At 41.6% G+C, this 27,156-nt stretch overlaps 1 protein-coding gene across 1 annotated transcript in view; it reads right to left on the bottom strand.

Moving 5' to 3' along the window:
- Positions 1-13,468: 13,468 nt before the first annotated feature.
- Positions 13,469-27,156, bottom strand: part of TSPAN5 (tetraspanin 5) — a 219,165-nt gene continuing 205,477 nt past the window's right edge. The window contains exons 5-8 of the mRNA XM_021008377.2: positions 26,058-26,183; positions 24,161-24,208; positions 23,928-24,044; positions 13,469-15,723 (exon numbers count right to left, since the gene is read on the bottom strand). Of these exons, the coding sequence (XP_020864036.1) occupies positions 15,658-15,723; positions 23,928-24,044; positions 24,161-24,208; positions 26,058-26,183 (357 nt within the window). The 3' untranslated portion in view covers positions 13,469-15,657. The remainder of the gene's footprint in view (positions 15,724-23,927; positions 24,045-24,160; positions 24,209-26,057; positions 26,184-27,156) is intronic.

The following is a 27,156-nucleotide window of genomic DNA, read 5'->3' as shown; positions in this document are numbered from 1 at the left end:
CTTGACCCTGTGGCTTGTGTTCTTAACTGCGCAGAATCCCCGAATAGCACAGACTTAGCAAGGCTCCCTGCTGGATTCAGGCTGCACTGACTGATCACGTCAGCAGTGGCCTGATGCTTGACACCTGGGTGGCTTTCAGACTGACGTGAAGAGGGGCTCTTCTTTTCACATGAGGAAACTGTGAGAGCAGAGTTTTTGATGTAGGACAACACCCTAAGCTAATCTTTATCACTTAGCTATTCATAAATTCGTAGAATCTCAAATCCTCTCTCCTGCAGTGCCTTCTGTATACCCTTGTAACAGAACTTGATAGGATTAAGAGTAAAGGCTGAGAAAGGGGAGGCTTGGGGAAGAGTGAGGACAGTGTTCAGGTGTGAGAAAGATATAACGATAAAAAAAAGTAACCAGCTGGCAGTTCATTTTGTAAGTGCAGCAACCTGCTTCCTCAGCTCTTCTTTCTTTGAGCCCTGCAATAAAAAGGTAATGCACGTGCAATGCAGACCTGCACCCTTAGTAATTTCTTTCCTTCTGTTCACTCTGTACTCCTGTCACCAACAGATGACTTTGGGACCCTTGCCAGTCACTCAAACACACCCTGGTGATTCTCTTTTTCCCTCCCGATTCTAACTGGCTCCTTCTTCCCCAAAGCCTGCCTATAGGTTGGAAAATACAAAGGTCAAACCTAAGGATTAGCTTTTCCTAAAGCGGTTGTAAAGCCCCAGAAGGGGCTGTCAAGGGAGGTAAGAGAGCACACAGTGAGCATAGAACACACTCTTCCTGGGAGGACTTAGGGGCAGTCCTTGGCTTCTGACTCTAAAACAAACATAATTCAAAGAAGTTAAGTCCTGCTCTATTTGGAGGAGCCCCTTGGCTTTTCACAGACATTTTTGATGTCAACAGAAGTGGCTTCTGGGGGAAGTTGGTTCATTTCCTTCCCTTGTGTTGGACGACAACATCAGCATTTATTGTCATTTTGGGAAGGTATTAATAATGTTGGTGTACAGCAGCGGGTCCTTAATCTTTTTGCTTTCATGGATCCCTTTGGTCCTTCTCAGAGTAACATTTTTAAATGCATAAAGTAAAATATAAAGGATTAAAAAGGAAACCAGTCCTATTTAAATAGTTATCAAAGTATTTTTAAAAACAAGTTCACAGACCCCTGGTTAACAATTCCTGCGTTAGGGGGCAGTGAGGTGGATAGAACTCCAGCCTTGGAGTCAGGAGGACCCGAGTTCAAATGCAGTCTCAGACCAGACCCTTGACACTTACTAACTGTGTGACCCTAGGCAAGTCACTTAACACCAATTGCCTCACCAAAAAAAAAAAAATTCCTGCTTTGAAGGCTGATCATAGCAATATATGAAGATTATATTGATAATAATCAATATTCTACTGATGTCATCTGGATTAGCATAACGTGAGACACTCATCCAGGAAACTGACCCTCCCTGCCCTATTCATTGCCTATCCACTTATATAAGCTATTCATATATCTTACTAATAAGCTACTTATATCTTTTACTATTTCATTGAGTCATAGAATCAAATTATGCAGAACCTTGAAGGACTTATGAGAAGTCATTAAATGGTTTGGTGGTACAAGTAAATAAAACTCTGGACTTGGAATCAGGAAGACCCGAGATCAAATGTGACCTCAGACACTTCCTAGTTGTGTGACCCTGGTCGCTTAGCTTTTGTCTGCCTCGGTTTCCTCAGCTGCAAAATGGGGATGCTAACACCTGCTAGGGTGGTTGTGAGGATCAAGAGAGATAATACTCGTAAAGTGCTTAACACAGTGGTTGGCACACGGTAGTCACTTAATAAGTGCTTGTTTCCTTCTTTCTGAAGGAAAACAAGCTTAAAGAGAAATCGTTAGCCCAGGTTCACATGGTGACTAAGGGACAAGCTATGACTCGCACCCAGGCTTTGTAACTTCCAGGGCTTGCTGCTACGTCATGCCACCTTTACAGACTATGGTGATTGATTGGTTGATTGAATCACATACTTCAGGGGGCAGCTAGGTGGTGCAGTGGATAGAGCACTGGCTCTGGAGTCAGGAGGACCTGAGTTCAGATCCAACCTCAGACACTTGACACTTACTAGCTGTGTGACTTTGGGCAAGTCACTTAACCCCAACTGCCTAAAAAAAGAAAAGGAATCACATACTTCAGGACACTTCAAGAAAATATGTTTCTTTTTGTTACCTAACTAATCCTGGTGAAAGGCGTTGTAGTTAAAGCCCTACAACACAGCCCTCTGAAACCAGAGGGAAATATTGTACAGAAATCGCACCTTGTACCCACTCCCTAACACAGAATTTTCGTTGGAAGGACCTCAGAAGCTGTGTAGTCCAGCGAATACTCTGCTACAGCAGCCCTTGAAAGGGGCTATGCACCCTTTGCCTTGAATCGCAGAATCGCAAATTGGAAAGGACCTCAGAGGAAATCTCCCCATTACCTTGTCCCCATTACCTTGTAATCCTCAATGAACAGTTCTCTTAAGTCCCAGAAATTACAAAGCAGTCTGAATCAATGACCATTTTGCAAAAACCTATGTAGCCTGTCATCAGGCCTAAAAGAGACCTCTCCTTAATAAGGTGAGTGGGCTACTCATATGGCAGTGAGTGGAGCCAAGTAGCTATCGATAAGCCGTATTCCCAACCTAGTTTTTGTTTAAAGACAGTTAGCCAGCTGATGTGGGAATGTTAGGACCAGAAAATTCTTAGGAAAAATTAAAAATTAATTTTTAAGTTAAATTTTACATTAAAATTAAAAATTCTTGAGAAAATCCAGAAATTTCTTAAGATTTTGCTTTTGATATACCTTGAGAAAACTGAATGGTGGAACAGAGCTTCCAGAAGTAAGAAGCCAACTGCAGTTACAATGATGGTTTCAGGTAACTGGTTGTGATCATTCTAACAGCTAAAAAAATAGAAATAATTATCTGCCTTTTATTATCAATTTCATTATTAGTAAATAGGATATTCAGAAACTTTAATAGTTGTTTATTTATTTATTGGTGAGGCAGTTGGGGTTAAGTGACTTGCCCAGAATCACACAGGTAGTGTCATGTGTCTGAGGCCGGATTTGAACTCAGGTCCTCCTGACTCCAGGGGCCGGTGCTAAGTCTATTGCGCCACCTAGCTGCCCCTTTAATGTTTATTTAAATTATTTAAATTATCTTCCATTTATTTATTTATTTATTTTGCTTTTAGGCAATTGGGGTTCAGTGACTTGCCCAGGGTCACACAGCTAGTAAGTGTCAAGTGTTTGGTCTGAGGCCAGATTTGAACTCAGGTTCCTCCTGACTTCAGTTCCAGTGCTCTATCCACTGTGCCACCTAGCTGCCCCTAAGGGATTTTGTATAGAGAGATGAGCAACTATTATTGAAAATCGAGACTTCTCCAGTTTATTAAACACTATTTGGTGAACTGGGGAGGGGAGTTAAATTTAAATGATTGATATGTTGAAATTTCATAAATTAATGAGGAAATAAATATAGCCCTGGATTACCCAAATATTTGGGGGTGGTAAGGTTAAATACGAGAACAGTCAAGCAGCAGGCTGAGGAATATCGTATAAGTGAGGTTGGTTAACCCATGTAACTCTTTTCATGGGAAACATCTCCCAAACCTGGCCATATAAAGAAAGAGATTTCCTTCCCACCCTTGGCCCCACTACAGTTTTATGAAGTTGAGGCACCTTTGAGGTTATCTAGCCTATCACCATTATTTTTCAGATGAGGAAATTGATGCCCAAAAAGGTCAACATGTTATGGAGGCACCTGGCACCACCTTCTGGTCCAGCTTCTCAAATAGAATGGACTCCCCAGTCAAATTGTATATAAGTGATTTCCTGATCTCTCCATGGGAGTGGAAACACAATTCTAAAGCTGGACAGGATTCCTGAAAAGCTGGATTCTCCTATGACTGCTTCTCAAATTTAATCTTTTCAATTCAGTCAATAAGCCTTTATTAAGTACATACTATCTGCCAGGCACTGTGATGTCAAGAAAGGCAAAAGACAATGAATCCTGCCGTTGAGGAGCTCGTGATTTAATGGGGGAGCAAGCAAACAACTACATACACATAAGGTATTAACAAAATGAGTAGAAAGTAATTGACAGAGGGAAGACACTAGAATCAAAAGGGAGTGGGAAAGGCTTCCTTTAGAATGTGGAATTTCAGGGAATCCCCCAGGAAGCCTGGGAAATGAGGATGAGGAGGGACAGCATTTCAGGTATGGAGGACAGCCAGAAAGAATGCCCAGAGTCTGACGGTGGAGCGCCTTATTCAGGGAACAGCCAGGAGGCCAGTGCCACTGAATCTGAGAGAGCATGGTGGAGACAGAAGTTCAGGGGTAAAAGAAAAGTGGAGGAGAGGGAATGGGTTAGGAAGAGTTTTGAATGCCAGAGGAGTTTGTATTTCAATAGTCTTACCAACACTGTTTCCCTTGATTTACAAAGGACTATTTTTGCATCTTACTCAGCAGCTCTGTCTGAAAATTTTACCATTATCTGAGTATTTCTTGCTATTAAAGAAAAAGAAGTCCCACCTCCAGGTGAGTACTGTACACATTCCTATTCACATCATCTTCTTAATATATCCAGAGAACAGATCCAAATAGAAGCCTGTGATGCCACACTCAAAAGTCATAGAACATCGAAGGCATTTTGTTCCATTTAAATCTGAGGGTTAATTCTGGAGCCATCTTCCCCCACCTACCCAACTTTACATGAAAATCATACCTTGGATTTATTCCCCTCATAAGGCACTTAAAGCCCGACTTCACACACATACCCCAACAGCACTTTAGATGAGCAAGTGGGAGATCTCATTATCCTCTTTGAGTCGGAGCCAATTGAGACAAAAAGAGTCCATAGGATCATAGATACTTTGTTTTGGTTTTTTTGTGAGGCAGTTGGGGTTAAGTGACTTGCCCAGGGTCACACAGCTAGTAAGTGTCAGGTGTCTGAGGTCGGATTTGAACTCAGGTCCTCCTGACTCTAGGGCAGTGCTCTATCCACTGCACCACCTAGCTGCCCTAGGGTCACAGATTTAAAACTACATGGTACCTGTAAGGTTGTCTATCTAGTTCAGCGAGCCCTCTTATTTTACGGTTAAGGAATCAGAGACTGAGGGAGGGTTAAATGGCTTGTCCATGGTCACAAAGTTAATCAATGTCAGAGGTGAGGCCTTCTCAACTTGAGTCCATCACTGTATCCATTACATTAGATACCTTACCCGATTCCCCTGATTTGAGCCAAAAAAGGAACTCAAATTCTACTAGGTTCTTTTCATTAGACTCTGCTGTCTTGAAAGCACCAGCAAATGTTGAAGGAGCCCTCTCTATGCTGTAAACATTGGCTTACAGCACACACACACACATATACATATACACATACTATAGTAAAAGGTTCCTAGCTGTGTTATGTGCCCTCTCATTCCCTGGTTGCTAGGCTCTACTCTAAGCTAAAACTACCACTAGGATGCTGCCCACCATTCTGAGAAATTCAAAGTTCATCTTTTTAAGGTGTTAATAAGCTAAAATTGTATCTATCATCCCAAGAAATGAGCAACATTTGCAAATTAAACAGTATGGTAGACTGAAAATTAAAACCCATCCTTCAAAAGGACCGCTGTTCTTTGTGGGAATCGCTGATATTGTCTTGGGTATTCTGGCTTAGACTCTACCGTCATAGACCTTGGGCTTCATGAAGGGCATCTCAGAGGTCATCTAGTTCAATACCTTCATTGTACAAATAAAACAAAAGATGTTGGGGTGTCTCATAGGTACTGAAGTGGGTTGACCTTGTAATTGCGAAAAAAAAATTTGCTTTCACTCAAGAAACTAGACACAGATTTAAAGTAAACATTCCTACCCACCCTCACTTATGACAACTGGATTTCTATAGTATTCCATACTAAAAAGAACCTTGGATGTCATCTGGTCCAAGCCCCTCTTTTTTACAGATAAGAAGACAAACCTGGGGACATCAGCTGACTTACCAAAGGTCACACAGATTGTGTCAGAAGCAGGATCTGAACCCAGATTCTCTGCCTAAATCCAGTGCTCTCTCAACTGCACCACGCTGAGTCTATGTTCCAAAAATCTCCTGAATTAAGGAACTTTTCACTTTAACAACATTATGTTTTGGCAAACTTTATGGAGTAATCTATTCTCCCATCGGTCCTTTTTTGAAAATGGATATGCAGCAGCAGCTAGGTGGCGCAGTGGATAGAGCGCCAGCCCTGGAGTCAGGAGGACCTGAGTTCAAATGCAACCTCAAACACATAATATGCACTAGCTGTGTGACCCTGGGCAAGTCACTTAACCCTGATTGCCTCTTAAAAAAAATTGGTATACATTTACCAAGCACACAGAATTAAAATAACATTAATTATTTTGGAGCAATTTTCACTCCAAGAACAAACAACCCCCCAAATATACTATTGTTCATTAGTCATGATAAATTAGCTCAGATAACTACTTAACAGAAGGGATTTAACTTGATTGATTGTATATGCTTCCTTTATATAGCCTGCCCAACCACTTCTAGGTATAGAATAAGGACAGAAGACTTGGGTTAGAGACTCAGCTCTGAGATCTACTGGGTTTGGAACCTCTGTGAGCCTTAGTTTCCTCGTCTGTAATCAAGAAAGTTGTACAGGACAGTGCTCAAAGTCCCCATCATCTCTAAGAGTCTATGATTCTATGACGGCAGAGCAAGTTAGCAATGAGAATAGCTAGCATTTTTATATAAAGTGCTTTAGCACTCTAGGCACGTCATCTTGTTGAACTCTCACCACAATCCTCTGAGGTAGGTAATTTTATTTATAGATGAGGAAAGGAAAGCTGGGAGAGGCTAAATAACTCCTCCAGGAAGAAATAATTTCGTGTCTGAGATAGGGTTTGAACTCAGATTATCCAGACTTCAAGCCCAGACCCTCCACTCCAGTACCTAGCTGCTCTATAACCCCCAAGACTAATGCTCCTACCACTAAACCATGCCACTGAAATACTGGTCCCAATCTTCTGACCCTAGAGATTTTATCTTCCTGAATCATAGACTCTCAAGAGAGGGAAGGGACCTCAGAGGCCATCTAAACTAACCCTTCCCTGACAAGAATGCTTTCTATAACATACCTGACAAGTGGACATTTTGCCTTTCTTTGAAGACTTCTAGTGGAGAGGATCCCACCATTTCCCCAACAGCCCATTTCACTTCTGCTCCAGGTGTTAGTCTTTTGTGACATAAAGGCTAAATTTCCTTCTTTACAATCTCCACCTGCTACTCCCATTTCTGCCCCGTGGGGTTGACCATAGAAGTTCTGAGACAAATCATCACACATAGGTTATCCGATAAGAGGAGCTGAGAGTCCTGGAGCTTCTATTTACCTTTCCAGTCTTACACCTTAGTGCATGCCGTTACAGCTGTCTAAATTAGAGAATTAAAAATGAACAATAAATAAATCTAAATAGAGCCATCTAAAATAGGGATTTCTCAGAAACAAGCCTGCTAGATCCCTTAATTTCAAAATGCTTCCCTCTTTCTTTGTGAAACAAATATAGGATGACACCCCCACCAAATAAAGTTGTGGTGATGCTGGTCTGAGGAAGCAGTTATGTACCCATACGATTCAGTGTAGTGGACAGAGCATTAATTCTGAAGCTAGAACACCTTGGTTCAAATCCCGGCCCTAACAACACAACCCGGATGAATTTGGGGCCACTATTTCCTTATCTGTGAAATGGAGTTGACAATTACCTACCCGCCAGGGTTTTTCTAAGATTTAAACCATTACAGTGATCAACAATGACTGACTTAGCTCTTCTCAGCAATACAATGATCCAAGACAATTCCAAAAGACTCAGTGCTATCCACATCCAGAGAAAGAACTGATGGATGAATGATGAATGTGGATCGAAGCATATTATTTTCACTTTTTTTCTTGTTTTTTGTTTTGTTCTCTTTCTTCTTTCACAACATGACTAATGTGGAAATATCTTTTACATGATTGCACATGTTTAACCTATATCAGGTTGCTTGCCATCTTGGGGAAGGAGGAAGAGGAGGAGGAAGAAAAATGTGGAACTCAAAATCTTTCAGAAAATGAATGTGGAAAATTGTCTTTACATGTAATTGGAAAAAATAAAATACCATTTAAAAAAAGATTTAAAGCACTACATAAGTATTATTCATATCATGAGATTTAGAGTTGGAAGGGACTTTATTGACCCCTCCTTGCCCCATTTTAAGAGGGGGCAAGCTTGGACCAAGAGAAACACGCGTTCCAATTTTAAATAAGGTAGAACAGTACCATTCATATTTGCTGTCCAAAAATCTTAAGATCCAAGAAGAGCTATATAGACATGAAGACGATATCTTTCTTGCAGCTGCTTCATTAACTCTGAAGTTGTTGGTTTGCTGGTGTGTAAAATTGTTCTTCGTAATGGGCTTTCTCGGTGACAGCTTGTGGCAGATTTCTAAATTGTTACCTTAATTAAGGGAGAGAAGTCACGATGTTAATCTGCTTCTGCGTGTTCAATTTAGACAAATATTTCTAATAAATTAAAAATGCCCTGAGAGTAGCGGGGTGTCACAAGGGCTATAGTCATTGCCTTTGTTCTGTCATTGCTGCACCCTCAAAACGACCACCCTTCCTTCTTCCACACAGATTAATTAATTAACTTCCTTCTTCCACACCTTTCATAGTCTAACTCTCCATAGCCTCCTCAGCTCCAGGCTGGCTGGCCTACTTCTGGTCCCCTCCCAATTCTCTCTTTTGTGCTCTTGCTCAGTCTGTATTCTTTTCTCCTGTAGCCTCTTCCCATACCCCACCACCTTCCCAACAAATGTCTTCTTTCCTTCTGCCAAGTAATATCTTATAAAGTCACATTCATATCTACCTCCTCTATGAAGCCTTCCTGCATTACTCCAGCCCCCACGCATCTCTGCCTTCTTTGAACTTGAATCTAGACTGCATCATTTGAGAACTGTTCTCTAATTTTTTCTGTTGTTTCATGTGTGTCTGTTTTGGTTTTTTGAGTTATGTCTGCTCTTTGAGGACGGGAACCAAATCTTAGCTTTTTTCTGTGTCCTTCACAGCCCCTAGAATAGCATAGGGACTAGACACATCATCATATCACTGTATAAAAGAAAGTATTCACCATGTCAATATTTGACCATTTTATTTATAAAATTTTCAGTTGCTAACAAATTGCATATAAAATGATTTACTTCAAGTGAATACAGAATACTGTACAACTATTCAAATGATTTCCATCATAAATTAAACATCCCTTAGAAAGTCACCCATTAAAAAAACCTCAAAATGGCATTAAGACCATTTTTTAATGATTTAAAATGAATAGTAAGCAGCAGCGTGAACATGGCCTTCTCCATGTAAAGGTTCCATTCCATCCATTTAAATCACAGGGGACAAAATACCACATATAATCTAATTATTCCCTGGACTATGTCATTAGCCCTCCCACTACTTTCATTGCCTTCCACTGAAGACAGCCAACTGGTCGGCCTCCCAAGACTCCAGGTACACACTCTAGTGACATGCAATCCACTTTTAACAGTACCTCCAACAGCCTTGTTGCTTTTACAATCCATTTTGCAAATTCACAAATTAAAGCAACAATCAGAGGATATAGTCAACATATTCAAAAGCATTCAACACACATTTATTAAGTGGGCATACAAAAGCGAAGAAAAGGACATCAGCCCTGCTGTCCAAGTTTATAGTCTAATAGAAAGAAGACACATGCACAGATACATATGAGACAGAAGAATAGGGTAAGAGGTTCATACGAAGAGCTATTTTTTTTAAAGGAAGGCAGGAAAGAGAAAGAGAGGAAGGAAGGAGAAAGAGAGAGAGAGAGAGAGAGAGAGAGAGAGAGAGAGAGAGAGAAGAGAGAGAGAGAGAGAAGGAAGGCAGGAAAAGAAAGATCTTTCTAAGATCAAGGAAGTTTGGCTGGAGAAGATGGCACCTGAGCTGGACCTTGAGAGAAGGTTAATATTTCAACAGGTAGAAATGTAGTTGGGGTGTGTTGTGGGCAGAGGGGACAACCTTTAATATCGAGGGATTGCAAGTCATTGCTAAAAGGAACAGTTTGTGAAGGGGAGGGATGGTAAGTGATATTGAAAAGGAACACTGCTAACAGGCTGGGGAGGGCTTTAAATGCCAGGAAATCTTATAGTCGTTGAAGGCTTTGAACAGGAGAGTGACTCAATCAGACCTATGCATGAGTAAATGTATTTTACCAGCTGTAGGAAGGTTGTATCAGAGAGAAGAGAGACTCGATTTAGGGAGACGAATTAGGAAGCTATTACACCAAGTCCTAGAAAGAAATGATGAGACCTTGTATTAGTATACAAAACAATGTTTTCTTTTTTTCAACTGCAAATGGAAAAGGGGTGTGTGTGGAGCCTCTGGCTGAAGAGCACCCACAAAAAATGGCAAACACTCTTGGCATGTGAATTAGACTTGCCAGCTTGTTCTTTCCCCCTCATTTTTATTCTTCTTTAGAAGGCATGACTATCACAGAGGAAGGGAACCTTGGAAAATGTAGGTGATGGAAATACAAAAGAGGTTAATGAAAATAATTTTTAAAAATACACTACAAAAGAAACCCCACAGTGCAACTCACCACTCTTCCAGAAGCCTTGTTGGTTGGTAAAGGGAGCCAAATGGAAATCTGCATTAATCTAGCACATTCAGTCCCTTCCACAAATCTCTCTTCCTCTTAGTGCAATTCACCAATCCCAACTAAAATGTGTGTGTGTGTGGTTTTTGAGGGGGGAGGATTGATACTGCTCCATGCAGGGTGTGTGTAGGCATCACACCCTGGGTGAGCAGATGAATTTTTTTTGTCTTTCCTTAGGAAACATCAGAAACCAATAGGTAAGCAGTCAAATTTACACAGCAGTTGGAGGCTTAGAGAGCTTTCCTCACAACAACCCCATGAGGTAGGTCCTTCCTATTATCACCTTTTTACAGGTGAGAAAACTGATGGAGAGATAAAGTGATCTGTCCAAGGTTGCTCAGTCTGTGCCCCCAGCCTGGCCCTCAAACTCTAGACTCGAACGTCTACAAGGAATCTTAATGGGACCTCCACTAAGGTCTTTTGTAAAGCGCTACAAGTCAGTTAATGCAATAACTAATTAGGGTATCGGAGAAAAGGAGGTTAAGGAGGGCTTTGAGAAATACAAAAGGTAATGGCCTAATGAAGTCCCAGTAGCAGCAGCAGGTATAGGCACAGCAAGGTCAAAAGACCCAATAAAAGAGCTGACGTTTTCTCTGGACCTTTCAAAACAAGAAATATTTGCTCTCTTCATTGCAACATTACCAAAAAAAAAAAAAGGTAACAGGTGCTGGAAGCCTAGATCTACTCTAAGCCATCAATGAAGAGTGGAGTGAAAAAGAATTTCTCCCAAACATACAATCTAGGCCCCCCCCATACAAATTAATGCTTCCCAAAGCTTAATGAGGTCAAGGACGCAAACGCCCAACCCCCTGGGATTTTGAATGGGCCTGAATTATTTCCACATCTCTGCAGTGTCTTAGTTCAGTTGCATGTAATTCTCCACTGTGGACATGAGAGGGCATTCCTGATTCAATTCAGCTGCTCACTAAACGCTTAGAAAGGACCTCATCCTATTTCAGAGGGAAAAAAAAAAAAGCCAAATTCCGTGCCTCTCCGGGACATAGCTGGTTGAAGAGAAATGAAGCAGTGAGTTCTCATTTTATTTGCAGAGTGAAGTGACACAGAGGAGAAATCCCCTGGCCTTGCCTGCCTATCCTTCTGATTCACTTCAACGGCTGCTGTTGGTTCTGTGAGAAGTATGGCTTGTGGCCTGTACTGGGCACTCAGGACTAGCTTGTCATGTATTGACTTAGGAAGGCCTTCTTCCATAAAGCACTTGATACTAAACAAGCAATAAAACGAAAAATCATTATCACTTCGGAGCAGGGGCTACAATAAAAGAACTAATACAATAAAATGTCTTTAAGTGATCTTTAATTTTATGAACTCCTTAAATCAGGCTTTCTAGAGGTCTCATTAGAACAGCAAGCAAGAAAACCTACCAAAAAAGGGAGAGAGGGATAGGCAGTTAGTGGTTATCAATTTGGAAGAATCCATTGCCTGCCTATCGCCAATCACCTAAAGTACTCTGCATCCTCCATCCAACCGCTTCATTTATTGTTACCTATAGACTGTGCATAGATTGTTTTCTCCTTATGAACACAGAAAGACCACAGCACTTGGGACTCAAAGTACTTGGCTTCCCACCGGCAGAGAAAGGGCTTGGAAACAAATACCACTACCACCCCACAATTGCCTTAAAGAAGGGTGCCAGAAATGAAATCCAACTGGCCAGTTTTCATGGAGAAGTGCCCAGGTCTTCTTCAGAGGTCTGAACAGCATTTCCCTAGAGAAGGGTTCCTCAAAATGAAATCCAAAAACAAAAAGCTAAGAAAGACCTTTTAGGTCACCAGTATTCAATATTTCCATTGTCTTTGGCCATAGATTTCATGGGGCTTCTATTCACTATGGCTGGAAACAGGGTTTGAGTGGCTCTACATAAGGTAGCCAATAATAAGCTCACTCCTAAAATATTTCCATCCCATCCCCCAGCTAATGCAAGTGTATATATTTTGCATAACAAGAAAAGGTCAGCTGAACTACATCTCAGAAGCTTCTTGGGAAAGCATTGTTAGAATCTGCAAGAGGGGGGGAAAAGGCAGTAGAGTTATAAATAGGAATAGGGACTGGTCCTCCTTGAGCACAATTCTTTTATAAATGCAGGTCATCACCTTTTTGGTCTTAAGAGAGTAGCTAAGTGTTAAATCACTTGGCCACTGTCACAGGGCCAGTTTGAGGTCATGGTTGGCCTTGAACTTGGCTTTCTGGGTTGGAGGCCAGCTCTCTCTCCTCTAAATCACACTGCCTCTCCAAAACTCTGAAGAATAATCATTAATTAATAGTAGGTATAAAGAACTTAACCACGGCACAGCAATGATAGTTAAAGAAAGAGAAGTGGGATTAGTCATCCCATTTTATGTAAGAGGCTGGATCACTTGGCACCATGGACTGGTGGGGTGAAGAAAGGCTGTTTTAACAGGGATGCTCAAAGCAGTAAAAAGCTGAGCCCAAGAAAATACTTAAAACTCCAAAACAATCAAAGCAAAACTCTCCGAATCGTTTCAATTACTTCTTTCCCAGCTTTAGTGAAAGAGAGTCCTTGCAGGCACCGCCTTTGTGTGAAATCGTGCTGGGTTCTAGATTGCCGCTGTCCGATGAACTCCCAGGTTCTGGACCATGTTCCAGGGAAGCCACAACAATTACAGGAAGAAAGGGGTCTTGTCTCCTCCTCTAGCCCACCCTTAGGGAAGGTGAAGGAAGGACTGCAGATTCATAAGGGGAATGTGATGAAGAAAAACGTAACACCACGGAAAGGTGGAACCAAGTTTATTAAGGACCATCTTTATTACAAACACTTTCCGAGTGTAAAAATAATGGGTGATTAAAAAATGAAGCTCACATGGACTCGCGCTTGGTCTTTTGCTGCATTCTCTGAAGGGTAGGGACGTTGCCTGACAATGAGTCTAAAGGTCAAATGGAGTTCATGAGGTAATTAATGGAAAAAAGGCAAAAGTGCAACTTGGAGAGCTCAAATCTTCACCGCCAGGGGATGATGCCACTAAATTATAATTTGGGGGCTGGAGATGGACTAAGGCCATCATATATCACCAGGTCATGGAATGAACCTTCATATCTAACTATACAAGTACAGATAGACACACACACACACATGCACACTCATACATACACCCAAAATATGGAATAGATTACTATTTAGAAGAAGGTTGTAAATGGAGCATTTTTTTTCCTCTTTCAAAAACTGATCACACCCAAGCTGGGATGGGGAAGGGTAGGGTGCAAAATAGAAAAAAAAACGCAAGCTTAGTCTCTCTCCAAAGTGCACTGGCCAAATGGCAATCTGGAATGATGGCATGCTATAGGAGAGGCCCTGGCACCTGTAGCATTCCTGTTACCCGGGGGAGAAATGCCCCGATAGACACTTACACAAGACACTGCTGGACGAAAGCTTCTTACTGGCACTAGGTCATGTTGGGTGGCAGCACCAAGACAGTGTCATGGGGCTCTTCCTCCAGGCTTGGACAGCAGTCTTGGCTCCTGACACTTGTGCTTCATTATCATGCTAGCTGTTAAGTCTCCTGGAAGAGGACGGAGGTAACTGGAGACCACACACACACACACACACACACACACACACACACACACTCGATTTCTTTCTTTTCCATTAGAAAAAAAAAAGACAAGCCTTTTGTTGGGGCTGCTTCCCATTGGCATTTAATTCCATTTGGGGGAAGGAAGGAAGGAGTTGGGGAGGGGTCATGAGAAAGGACCCCAGGGACAGTGTGGCTGAGTTCCTGGAAGCATTTTGTGTGTCAAGGCTGATCCCTTCACTTCAAGGATGTGGGGAACAAGCCAGAACTTCCCACAGCCATGCACTAAAAAAGAAATGGGTCAGTTCTGACCAAATTACAGTTTGAAATATTTCTGGGAGTGTTGGAACATTAGGGAGGGAGTAATGATTGGTGGATCTCAAGTCACAATTCATGCAGGTAAGAATCATTAAAAAGGAAAAGTCAAAGTTTCAGCTGAAAAAAAAGTTTTAAAGGAAAACTTAAAAGATTTGTATCAAAGCCTTAGCCCCCTGATCCCCAAATAAAGAGTATTCTAGAAATTTCCAAAGAATACAGCAACCAAATTTTTTTTTTGGGGGGGAGAACATTAGGTAACACCATTTCATTTAACACAATTTCTTCTCCTATTTCCATTTGAAATAAACCCCATGCTTGCTTAGGAAGATTGCTCGGCTAAGATACGGCACCCTGAAGTCTTCCAACTCATTGGCTCAGTGCAGATGTCATATTGATTCCCTTCCCTGGTAAAAGGGGAAGAACCCGGAACGGCAGGTGATGCTTCTCACAAGTTATTTAAAGACTCTGTTCACCAATTCTGGAGCAGGACACTTAAAAGACCCAAGTTCTTTTCTTCTTGGTTCTTAGAATTTCTTAACATTTACGGTTGGAGATGAAAAAAAAAAAGACTGCCCATTGTCAATGGGTTTCATTTTAGAAAAGACAGCAGTTCCTTTCATCTGAGGACAAAATGACTGTCCCTTCTGGGTATGATGAAGACACAAAACTCCTTTCACCACCTCTGACAGCCCTCAACACAAGGAGAGAAAAAACAGCATTTCCCACAGATTGCAATGTAATTCTGTTTCAATTTACGCACATCTGTTTGAGTTTTCCTTTTGGTAAGTGTCCAACTGTTCACAAACCATGGCTACAGTAGATGCACGGTTCAACAGCTTTCAAATGGGTCGTTTTTTGTTTTAAATTGAAATCTGTCAGTGAGCAGCAGGTCCTAATAACCCTCCCTAGGTTCACCCCCACGGAAGCAATTTCATGGCAATATCAGCCATTGGGACTGCAGACTGCAAGCTTGCATCATCAGTGGATTGGGCTTGGCATCAGCATAGCAGACTGGAGGCAGGGGAGGGTCTCAGGAGTCCAGTGTCTTACAGCGGTTGGTTCATTCAGCAGTTCTACCAGCTGGCCCTGACAGCTTCAATGTCACTAACCAAATTCTGAGCTAGGCATATCCCAAAAATCTGGAAAAAAGAAGAAAGAGCAAAAGCATCAGAGGGAGTGATTGGGTTTCCTGGGGCTTTTCTTCATTTCCTTTCATTTAAAACTCATCTTAAAAGGAAAATCTCTCACATTCAGTCAAGTACAGCTCTATCATGACAAGGATTAGAGACAAGACCTCCCTGTATTAGCTTTAAGCCCCCAATAGGGAGAAAGCAAAGCCATCAGACCAATAGTGAAAAACACTACCCATCTCCAGACAGAGAAGTGATGGAGTAAATATATAGAAGAAGACACATGTTCTTGGACACAACTCAGGTGGGAATTTATTTTATTTGACTATGAATATTGGTTACAATTCTTTTTTTTTCTTTTTCAGGGGTGGAGGGGGAGGGAGAATGTAAAAAAAAAGCTTGCTAATTGAAAAAATAAAAACAAAAAGAATGGTAATGCCAACTCTCCCAGCCAAATCCAAGAGAGAGAGACAGAGATAGAGACAGAGAGACAGAGAGAGAGAGAGCAAGAAATTGGACTTAACATCCCTCTAACACCTTTCATAGTTCTAATATCCTATCATGTGTTCTGTTCATTCAAACTTTGGATCAAATGAGATGTCATATGTCACCTCCCGTAAAAGCTCTTTGCAGAGCTTAAAGTGCTACATAAATGCCATTATTATTATTTTATTATTGTTATGCTTCCAGAATTGCTTAATGATCACAAATGATTACAAATGAAGAGTCCCTGAGCCACAAAGGAACTTAAGCACCATGAAGTATAGAACATTACAGCTGGGGGCAAAAAATCAGCTATTTCAGCCTCTTCCTTATTCAGGTAAATAAACCGACACCTAGAGAGAAGTGCTTTGTCCAAAGTACCGGAACTACTAAACACTCTATTCTTTGACCTGTGGAAACACCTTACCAAACCCTTTTCTGGGGGTCTGAACTTCCCTTTATGGGATCCGAGTTTCACAGCTGGAAGAGCCTAAGGGGTCACTTAGTCTAATCCTCTTCTTTTACAAATGAGGAAACTGATGCCCCAGGAAGTGAAGTGATTGGCCAAGATTACACAGAAGGATGATTTGAACCCAGATCCTCTGAGATTCCAGAGCCAGCACTCTTTCCAGGGTACCATGATGCCTCCATGTTCCAAGAATCTTTTAAACTAAGAAAGGTTGTAATTTAACAACAGTGACTTATGGGAAATTAGACCAAATGACTCACATTAATACCAACTGGTTCTTTGAAAATGGATTGAAAGTGGATAGAGCTCTGGCCTTGGAGGCAGGAGGACCAGAGTTGAAATCTGGCCTTAGACATTTAACACTTACTAGCTGTGTGACCCTGGGCAAGTCACAACCCCAATTGCCTCACCAAAAAGCAAAAAAAAGGGGGGGGCAGCTGGGTGGCACAGTGGATAGAGCACTGGCCCTGGAGTCAGGAGGACCTGAGTTTAAATCTGACCTCAGACATATAACACTCACTAGCTGTGTGACTCTGGGCAAGTCACTTAACCCCAATTGCCTCAGGAAAAAAAGAAAAAAGAAAAAGCAAAAAAAAAAATCATCAAAAAAAAGAAAAAGGACTCAAATTTTAATTAATAATTAATTAATTTTGGTCAAATATCTAGAATTAAAATATACATTGGTTATTTTGGGAAGATTTTAGCTCAAAACAAAAAAAAAATACACATAAATTATTGTGCATCAGGCACAGTAAATTTGCTCAGTCAGTTAACTACTTTTGCAAGGGCAATTTAACTTGATTGACTATATACATCACCCTGCCCACTACTTCTATCTACATTAGCTGGGAAAGAATGTAGTCAGAAGACTTGGGTTAGACTCAGCTTTGGCACTTACAAGGTGTGTGACCTTGGGCCAGTCACCTTCCTTTCCTCATCTTTAAACAAAGCTGTCACACTTGATGATCCATCAAAAAACATCACTCAGTATTTATTAATTGCTGACAGTGTGCCAGACACTGTGTTAGGTGCTGGGGAATACAAAAACAAAGAATGAAGCAATCCCTAAGATCCCACTCAGCTGTAAGCCTAGGATGCCATGATGGCAGAGAAAGTTCTAGAACCCGTTGCCTGACTCTCAGGCCAGAGCTCCTTCCTCTATACCAGAGGTTAATCCCTATAGATCTCTCAGTATGAAAGGAAATAAAATGCTAGAGTTTACCATACCTTTGAACAAATAAAAAGATGAATTAATTTCAACAGGATAATATAGCTATTTACCAAATGTTCCCCTAAACAGGCAGCTAAGTGGCGTAGTAGACAAAACGCTAGACCTGGAGTTAGAAAGACCTGAATTCAAATCCAGCCTCAAACTCTCACTAGTTGTATGACTCTGGGCAAATCACTTAACCTCTGTTTGCCTCAGTTTCCATATATAGAAAACGGAGATAATAACGGCACCAACCTCAGAAGATTATTGGGAGGATAAAATGAAACACAATTTCTAAAATCTTTTGTAAACCTTAAAGCACTATATAAATGCTAGTTGTTGCATAATTCCTGGCTGCTACTCCCTCAATAAGCTTCTTGTAGCCCCTGTGGGTGCACCATCCTGCCACGGAGGGTTGCAGCCATCCCTCCCAGAGCTTGGTGCCCTCTGCAGATGTGATGAGTGGCGAGCCAGCTCTGGCTTTATTCAAACCATTGGTGAAAATGTCAGACAAGCATAGATCATCAGACAATCCAGCAGAGGCCTCCCTGCCACTTTGGAGAGGAATAACTCGGGGCTCTGCTCTTGGTCTCAGCTACTCAGCCAGTTCTGAATTGTATTTTCCTAGGCCACAGCTATCCATCTTGTGCACAGGATCATGCCACCGACTTTATGAAGTGCTTTGTTAAAATTTAGGTTAGATAGATTGTATTCCCCTAAATCTATCAGTCTGATAATCCTGTAGAAGGAGGGGGGAGAGAGAGAGAGAGAGAGAGAGAGAGAGAGAGAGAAGAGAGAGAGAGGAGAGAGAGAGAGAGAGAGAGAGAGAGAGAGAGAGAGAGAGAAAGAGAAGAGAGAGAGAGAGAGACAGAGAGAGAGAGAAGAAGAAGAAGAAGAAGAAGAAGAAGAAGAAAGAAGAAGAAGAAGAAGAAGAAGAAGAAGAAGGGAAGGAAGGAAGGAAGGAAGGAAGGAAGGAAGGAAGGAAGGAAGGAAGGAAGGAAGGAAGGAAGGAAGGAAGGAAGGAAGGAAGGAAGGAAGGAAGGAAGGAAAGAAGGAAGGAAGGAAGGAAAGAAGGAAGGAAGGAAGAAAGGAAGGAAGGGAGGAAGGAAGGAAGGAAGGGAGGGAAGAGGGAAAAAAGGAGAAAAGAAGGGAAGGAAGGGAGGGAGGGGAGGAGAAAGGGGGAAAAGGGAAGGAGAGAAGAAAAAGGGAAAAAGGGAAGGAAGGAGGGAAGAGGAAGAGAGGAGGGAAGGAGGAAGGAAGGAAGGAAGAATTGAAAGAAGAAGGGAAAGAAGGAAGAATGAAGGGAGGGAGGGAAGAGGGAAGGAAAGAGAAAAGGAGAGAAGGAAAGGAAAGAAAAGAAGAAAGGGAGGGAGGGAGGAAGGAAGGAGGGAAGAGGGAAAAGGGAAGGAGGGAGGGAGGAAGGAAGGGAAGGAAGAAGGGAAAGAGGGAGGAGAGAAGGAAGGAAGGAGGGAGGGGAGGAAGGAAGGAAGGAAGGGATTTAGATTGACTGGACCAGTTCTTGATGAAGCCACATGGAATGTTTGTGATCATCATTTCAGAGATGTTCACTACCACCTCTTTAATAACATGCTCTATATCCCTCTTATTCTTCAGGACCTTTCAAATCTCACTGACAGTGGCTCCACACTCATATCTGCTAGTTCTTTCAGTGCCCCAGGACATATTTCATCTGGACCAGGTGGCATGAACTCATCAAGAACAGCAAGGTGCCATCTCAGTACTTTCTCACCTGTGAATCAACTCTCTATTAGCTCTTTTCCCTCAGTACTTTCCAGTCCAAAAATCAGCTTCCTTGGCAGAGAAAATGGAAGCAATATTGAGCAGCTCTCTGCCTTCTCCCTGTCAGTCAGTATTAGTCTCCCATCCAACCCAGGAAGAGGGGCATCCCTCCTTTTCTCAACATAGCTTAATTTTTTTTCCAAAATAAGCTTTCATATGAATTTATCTGTTTCCCATCATAAAAAACAAACTAGTAGCATCTTCCTCATACCCATAAGATTGGCAAAGATGGCGAAATATGTAAACATCTATCACTGGAAAGACTATGGGAAAACAGACACAATAATGAATGATTAGTGGAGTAGTGATTGGCTCAACCCTCCTGAAAAATAATTTGGAACTATAGTCAGAAAGTCTCTAAATGGCATACACTCTTTGGAGCCATTGAAACTTCTGTTTGGGATCCCAAAATCCCAAGTAAATCGAGAACAGGGGGCGAGGAGTGGTGGTGGTGGAGAACCCATATGTACAAGGACATTTAAAACAGAACTTTTAGCAGCACCAAAGAACTAGAAGTCAAATAAGTGCCCCTCGGAACCACTGAGCAAGTTGTGGTACAGGAATGTGATGGAATATTATTACAACATAAGAAAAGTGGAATGCGGGATTTGGAAGAATGCAGGAAGAGGAACAAACCGGTGCAGATTGAAATAAGCAAGAAAAGAAAAAGAATCTGCATGATGACACCAACAATATGAAGGAAGACAACTTAGAGAGACCTCAGAACTGTCATAAGAGCAGCGACAAATGGCTTGGAAAGATGGCTGATAAAACATACCTCACATCTGGAAAGAAAGGTAACTGAATAGCAATTCAAAATGATGCATTTTCAAGCATGGCCAATGCATTGATTTGTTTTGTTATAAGGGAGGGCTTCCATGGGAACAAGGAGAGGGTGGTGATGGCAGGCACAAGGAAAGCTAGTGAGTAATGACAAACAGGACCACAAAATCATTAATAAACTATTTTCTTTTTTTTTTTTTAACATATTTCCACATTAGTCATGTTGTGAAAGAAGCAGCAGGACAAAAGGGAAAAACCACAAGAAAGAAAAAAAAGAAAATAGTATGCTTCCATCTGCATTCAGATTCCACAGTTCTTTCTCTGGATGTGGATAGCATTTTCTGTCACGAGTCTTTTGGAGTTGTCTTAGATCCTTGTATTGCTGAGAAGAGCTGTCTATCAAAGTCAATCATCACACAGTATGGCCGTTACTGTGTACAACGTTCTGGTTCTGCTCACTTCACTCAGCATCAGTTCAAGTATTTCCAGGTTTTTCTGAAGTCTGCCTGCTTATCATTTCTTATGGAACAAAAGTATTCCATCACATTCATATACCACAACTTGTTCAGCCATTCCCCAACTGATGGGTGTCCCCTCAATTTCCAATTCTTTGCTACCACAAAAAGAGCTACTATAAGTATTTTTGTACATGCGGATCCCTTTTTTTTAATCTCTTTGGGATACAGACCTAGTAGTGGTACTGCTGGATCAAAAAGTATGCACAGTCAATAAACCATTTTCTTAAAATGTATAGTACCAAAAAAAAATACATAAGGGGACACAAATGAATAGCGCTATTCATTATTCTGTTAAAATAGATTTTTAAAAAACAAAAAACCCTATAGTACATTGAAATGTGTGTTATTAATTTAAAAGTTGCAATCTAAAAAAGGGGTAATTTTAACATTACTAGCAGACAAATATTGAAAGTGCCTGATTAGCTATTCCATCATTAGGAAAAATTGCATCATCTACATAGGTAATAATTATAGCAAAGTAGGGAAAACTTGAAGATCACAGCTCTATTGTCACCTGAGTGTTGCTCTATGGATCCTAATTAATTTTTGCCTGAAGCTTAAGTAATTATTTGGCGAATGCAGTATTTTTTTATTGCCCTGTATGCCAAAATCTATCATTTCTTACTAGGATTCCCTAGTGGTACTTTTTATATATTTTGAGTTAATCAGCAAATATAACTAAGTAACATCTAAAGAAGACTTAACTCTCCAACTTGGGCAAGGCTTGTAGTGAATCTATCAACATATTATACCCACTGTATCAAGACTTCTGATGGACCAGGCACTAGTGGGGAGACAGGAGTGGTGTGGTGAGGGGGACACTTCAATATTCCAAGGATCTATAATTCTTGTGACCTAAATATGACTCACTCTCCCACCAACCATTGAAAAGACCCACAGAAAATTCAGACTGGTCCTAGGATAACAAACAGTTATCATTAGGCCCATCCTTAAAACTTCCACTAAAGTTCTCTTCCAATGCCTTATTGGGGTATGCTGGTGACCCTGGACTGTCAAAGATTCTGCCCAGATGAAACAACTTCCTGCCCTCAAAGGAAGTTACAATCTACTTGAAGAGATAGAATATACATAGAAAAGAATCTAGGAAGTTTTATCAACTCTTCATCTTATTCACCCCAATCAGATGTTAAGTCTTACTGATTCTTCCTCCCACAACATCTCCTGAATCCAGGCCCTCCTTACCATTCACATCACAGCTAACCTAATTTTAGGCACCTATAATGGACTCTTCCAATGGACTGTTCCAATAACCTCCCAACTGGTCACCCTCTCTCCATTCTCTCAACAGTTTGTTGTACAACGGTCGAATGGATATTTCTACACTATGAGTCCAACTCAATCACTCACTCTCTCGTTCAAGTCGTTCTTCTTATAAATAAAATACAAACTTTGCTGTTTGGCATTAAAAGCCAAACAAATTGAAGGGTCTGGCTCCAACCTACCTTTCTAACATATTCTCTCTCTCTCTCTCTCTCTCTCTCTCTCTCTGTCTCTCTGTGTCTCTGTCTCTGTCTCTCTGTCTTCTCTCTCTGTCTCTGTCTCTCTCTCAGTCTCTCCTCCATCTCAGCATGCTTTTGTATACTAGCCTACTTGCCTTCCACCTCTGTGGCTTTCACATAATTTGTGCCCCCAACACCTGTCTTCTTTGCAATCCCTCACTCCCTTCAAGGCTCAGATCAAGCACTCTCCTCTAAAAGACCTGACCTGATTTCTGATTCAAAGCAGCACGCTAAGCACAGTGGATACTACATGTGGAATGATAAAGATCTGAGTTCAAATCTGGCCCCAGGCACTTGCTAGCAGTGTGACCCTGGGCAAGTCACTTAACCTCTGTCTGCCTTATTTTCCTCATCTATAAAATGGAGGAAATAATCCCACCTACCTCCCAGGGTTGTTGTGTGGACAAAATGAGATATTTGTAAAGTCCTAAGCTTTCCTCGAGTTGCATGTAAGCTCCTTGTGGGCAGGGGCGATTTGGTTTTTGCCTTTGTATCCCCAGTGCTTGGTAGGATGCCTGGCACATAGTAAGCACCTGAAAAATGCTTCTTGAATTGAAGTGAACCAAATTATTGCTCAAAACAGCAAGTGCCAAATTACATATAAACAAAGTGTTTGTGCTGAGAAAACGCCCGGGTTTGCTGCTGTTATTTTAATGGGGCAGCACTTACCATCCCTTTACTCTCTTTTTTTTTCCTTTCTCTAAACAGCTCAAAGTTGACACATCTGATACTGATTATTGAAGACGTTCCGCCCCACCCCCCCAAAAATAAAAAAATTTTAATTGTCAGGGGGAGGACTATGTATTCTAGCTTATCTTGCTTTACTCAAAAGAGGAGTTCCTAAAACATATGTCAACTGAATTGCATTTTAGGAGGAGAATTTCATGCTTACAGCAACCCTACTAGGAATCATTTTATAAATTCCTTGTTTAATATGAATAAATTGCCCACCTGATGGTTCTATCTGTCTGGGTTTTCATTCCCTTGAGCTTTCTTAAATCAGGACAGACCTAGGTTTATAAATACCTGCATTAGCAGTAAGTAGCAGGCTAAAGCAATGTCTTCTAAAAATGAGGGTTAAATCATATAAAAATTAATATCTTCCAACAACTTCCCTAACCTCCTGCCTCTAGTTTAAAAGAAGGAAATCAGAAATGACTAGAGGAGCAATCTTCTGCTAGCTTTGTATGTTCAAAGAAGCTAGAAGGCTGGAGTCCATCCAAAGACCTGGGTTCAAATCCCACCTCTGACACCTAACTAGTCATACAAGCATGGGCAAGTCACTTAACTTCCTAGTGCCCCAAGCAATTGTCCAAATCTAGGAGTTCCTGAAGAGTTGCATAACTAGACCAGTGGAGGGCATTTCCACCTGGAGTGCTTCATAACAATTCAACAGGGTGAGCGACCTTGGCAAATGAGGTCTTACTTACCTGAAGCAATGCAATGCCTATGAAAATACCAGCCACTATGGTTAAGTTGTCTTGTAACCACTTCTCAAACTGGGGCACACAGCCTTTTGTGTAGATTACAATCTGTTGATCGACCTCCTTGACAAAAGATGAGGAAAGAAGAGTGTCACAGATACTCTTATGGTCCCAATATCCTGTTGTTTAAAAAAAAAAAGTCTTCGTGCTAGGCAGGAACAACGAGAAATTCTACTTACTGGTTTTTGCCTGGCATCATATCCACATTGAGTGTTGATGACATCTTCCTGATGGGAAAAGGAAACAGAGAAGTTTCTCCTTGTTACAGGGACACCACCAAACAGAGGCATTGGTTGTGGTTTAGAAAAAGAGCTGGGAGTCTGGTTAGGATCACATAAGATTAGGGCCAGAAGGGAAAAATCATCCCAATCGCCCTAGAGCTACCAACACACTGGCTTTTTCCATAAGGGAAGATAAAAAGTGCCTTTCACCCAGGGATCTGCTAAAGATTTATCTGGTAGAGATTTACCAAGGAGTGCTGTGATGCCTGGCATACACATTTACATTTAATCTGCATTATTAACTTTTTCTCCAACACTTTCATAAGCAATCAAATTAAACCACAAATCAAAATGTGTGGCTATTTCTGAGGTGTAAATGCACACACTGATGATTTAACAATCAGGTCTGCCTGTACATCCCTGCTGTCACCCCATTAACACCAAGGTGAGACTTGGGGGTGGGGTGCGTGAAAGGACAGACGAGGAAAAACTAAGTACAAAAACCAGAACCTGCAAAAAGGCCAACTTGGACTCGATGCCAGGAAAATCTCATCAATAATCTGAACTGTTCTAAAGGAGGTTGGGCTGCCCCTGGGAAAGGTGGGTCTCCCTTATTTAAGAAGTCCAAAGCCTAAGCCAGGTGATCCCTTATTACATTATATCATATCAGAGATTCTGATTCGGGTATCAATCAGACTAAAACACCTTCCAACTCTAAAATATTGTAATTCTGTGAATTAATCAAGGCAAGGGATGAAAACCCATGGGAAGGAGGGAAAGGGCACCACAGCAAGAAATGCCCTGGCTGTGTGTGGTTTCACCAGATATCAGAGGACAAAAGAGAATCCTTGTGATAATGAGATAATGAGGAAAACTGCATGACATGGCACGGTGAGCCCAGGGTCCAAAACCTCCAACAAAAGGAAAGTGTCTCATAAGAGAATCTTATTGTATATTTATAGAATGAAAATTGGCATTCTCTAAGGCCATAACTGCCCATCTTCCAATCACTACCCACAATGACTTCTCTCACTAGGTCCCCATCTACCACTACTTTAATCACCATCTTGGCAAAAGAAAGAGCAACAGACACCAGCCACATCTAAAGGTAAAAACAACATCAATTGGCATTCATAGTTTGCAAAGCTGGGTGTGTGGGTGTATGGGTGGGTGTGACTGTACTCAATTGAGCCTCACAACTTGTAGGTGCTATTATTATCCCCATTTCACTGATTAAAAAAAAATGAGGCTGGGAGAGGTTAAGTGATTTCCCAGAGTTACATAGCTAGTTTAAGTCTAAGGTAGATTTTGAACTCGGGTCTTTAGGACTCCAAGTCCTGTGCTCTGCACCAACTGACTGCTTGTGTGTGTGTGTGTGTGTATACATACACATATGTACGTATGTATGTATATAAACACACACCATAAATGAATCACAGAGGCCCATCCTCTTAGGAAGCCTTCCTTGATCCTTCAAACTGGATGTGATTTCACCTTCCTTTGGAGCCCCATGGGACTGTTTGATCCCCTCTCCTAGCACCTAGCACATTCTGCCATGTATTCTAGTTATTTGTGCACTTGTCCCCTCCCTCCCACATTAAACAGTAAGCTCTTTGAGGGCAGAGCCATTTCTGATTCTTCTTTGGATCTCCCACAAACCAAGATGGCTCACTGCATGTAGTAGGTGCTCCATGAGTATATCCTGAGTTGAACTGAATTGCAGAACCAGGGGGGATGAGGTGAGTTTTGCCTTCAAGGAAGAGAGGGATAAGAGGCCCAAGCCAGAGGAGATTCATGAACCCCGCAACCCCTCCCCCTCCCCTTTGGATAAGGTAGGCTTTGCTCATTCACTTACTGCAGGATCTTTCGTACAACATGAAAACGGCACACCGCATCGTTCTCGACTTGCGTTGGAATCTGTGCAATTGAAGTAAATATTTAGGTTCCAGTCATCTGCTCCAAAAGCCCCACAGCACTGCCACTAGAGCAAAGAGGAAAAAATCAGAACTTCTTCACTCATCGATGACCCCGCTCACACTCATCTTCCCCAGCCTTCTTTGCCGGCACTCCTGCTTCCCCCAGAATGCCCTTGGAAGCCAAACAGAACCTAAGCGGCACATCAAAAAACCTCCAAAGGAATTCAAAACCCTGCTTACAATATTAGTTCACCGGTTTACAATTGCTAAAGAAGGATGGAGAGTGACATCACAGCAAAGAAGGAACTAGGCAGCACATTTCTAACAGGCTTGGTTTAATTTAGGGCAGTCTGTAAGGCAGTCTGTGTCTGCTGGGTATGGGAGGAGGGAACACATCTGGCCCACAGCCTCTCTTCATTATCCGGGGAAGACCACTGCCTATACCCTTCTTGGAGGCCAACAGGACAATTTGATTGCTCTAAGATTTTCAGGGCCAGAGCTGCCTGGAAGCATTCAGCTCCACATGGCTCTAATGGCCTGGTTGGAAAAAGACAAAACCAAGCCAAACATGTAGAATGTAATTTTCACCAAATGCAAACAACATTTCAAAGAGGTGTGTTGGTCATGCCATACTTGATTGTTGGGAAGGGTTCTTCTGGATAACACGAATCAGGACAAATCATGGAGGTGACAGAACTCCATTGTATCAGTCATACAATCCAGCTACAAATAACATTGACTTTAAATTGGAAGGCTAAGTCAGTTAAAGGGAACTTTAGAATCTGATGATGGGAAAGAGAAAGCTTTGGTCCACAACTAAGGCTTGGCCAACCACAGAGAAGTTATAGCAGACACTACTGATAATCATGAAGCTTGAAAGGGCATTACAGTCCAGTCAGCCAACCTGTCCATTGTATGAGAGAAGGGAGGGGAGGGAAGAAGCATTTATGTAGCCCCTACTGTATACCAGGCACTATGCTAAACACTTTTTGCAAATATTATCTCATTTGATGAAGTAATGGAGACCCAGAAGAAGAG

This window comes from Phascolarctos cinereus, unplaced genomic scaffold, assembly GCF_003287225.1.
Source record: "Phascolarctos cinereus isolate Bilbo 61053 unplaced genomic scaffold, phaCin_HiC Scaffold_9;HRSCAF=440, whole genome shotgun sequence".
Lineage (NCBI taxonomy): Eukaryota > Metazoa > Chordata > Mammalia > Diprotodontia > Phascolarctidae > Phascolarctos > Phascolarctos cinereus.
Note: the sequence above shows the minus strand (reverse complement) of the source record. Positions and strands in the feature narration are given on the sequence as shown.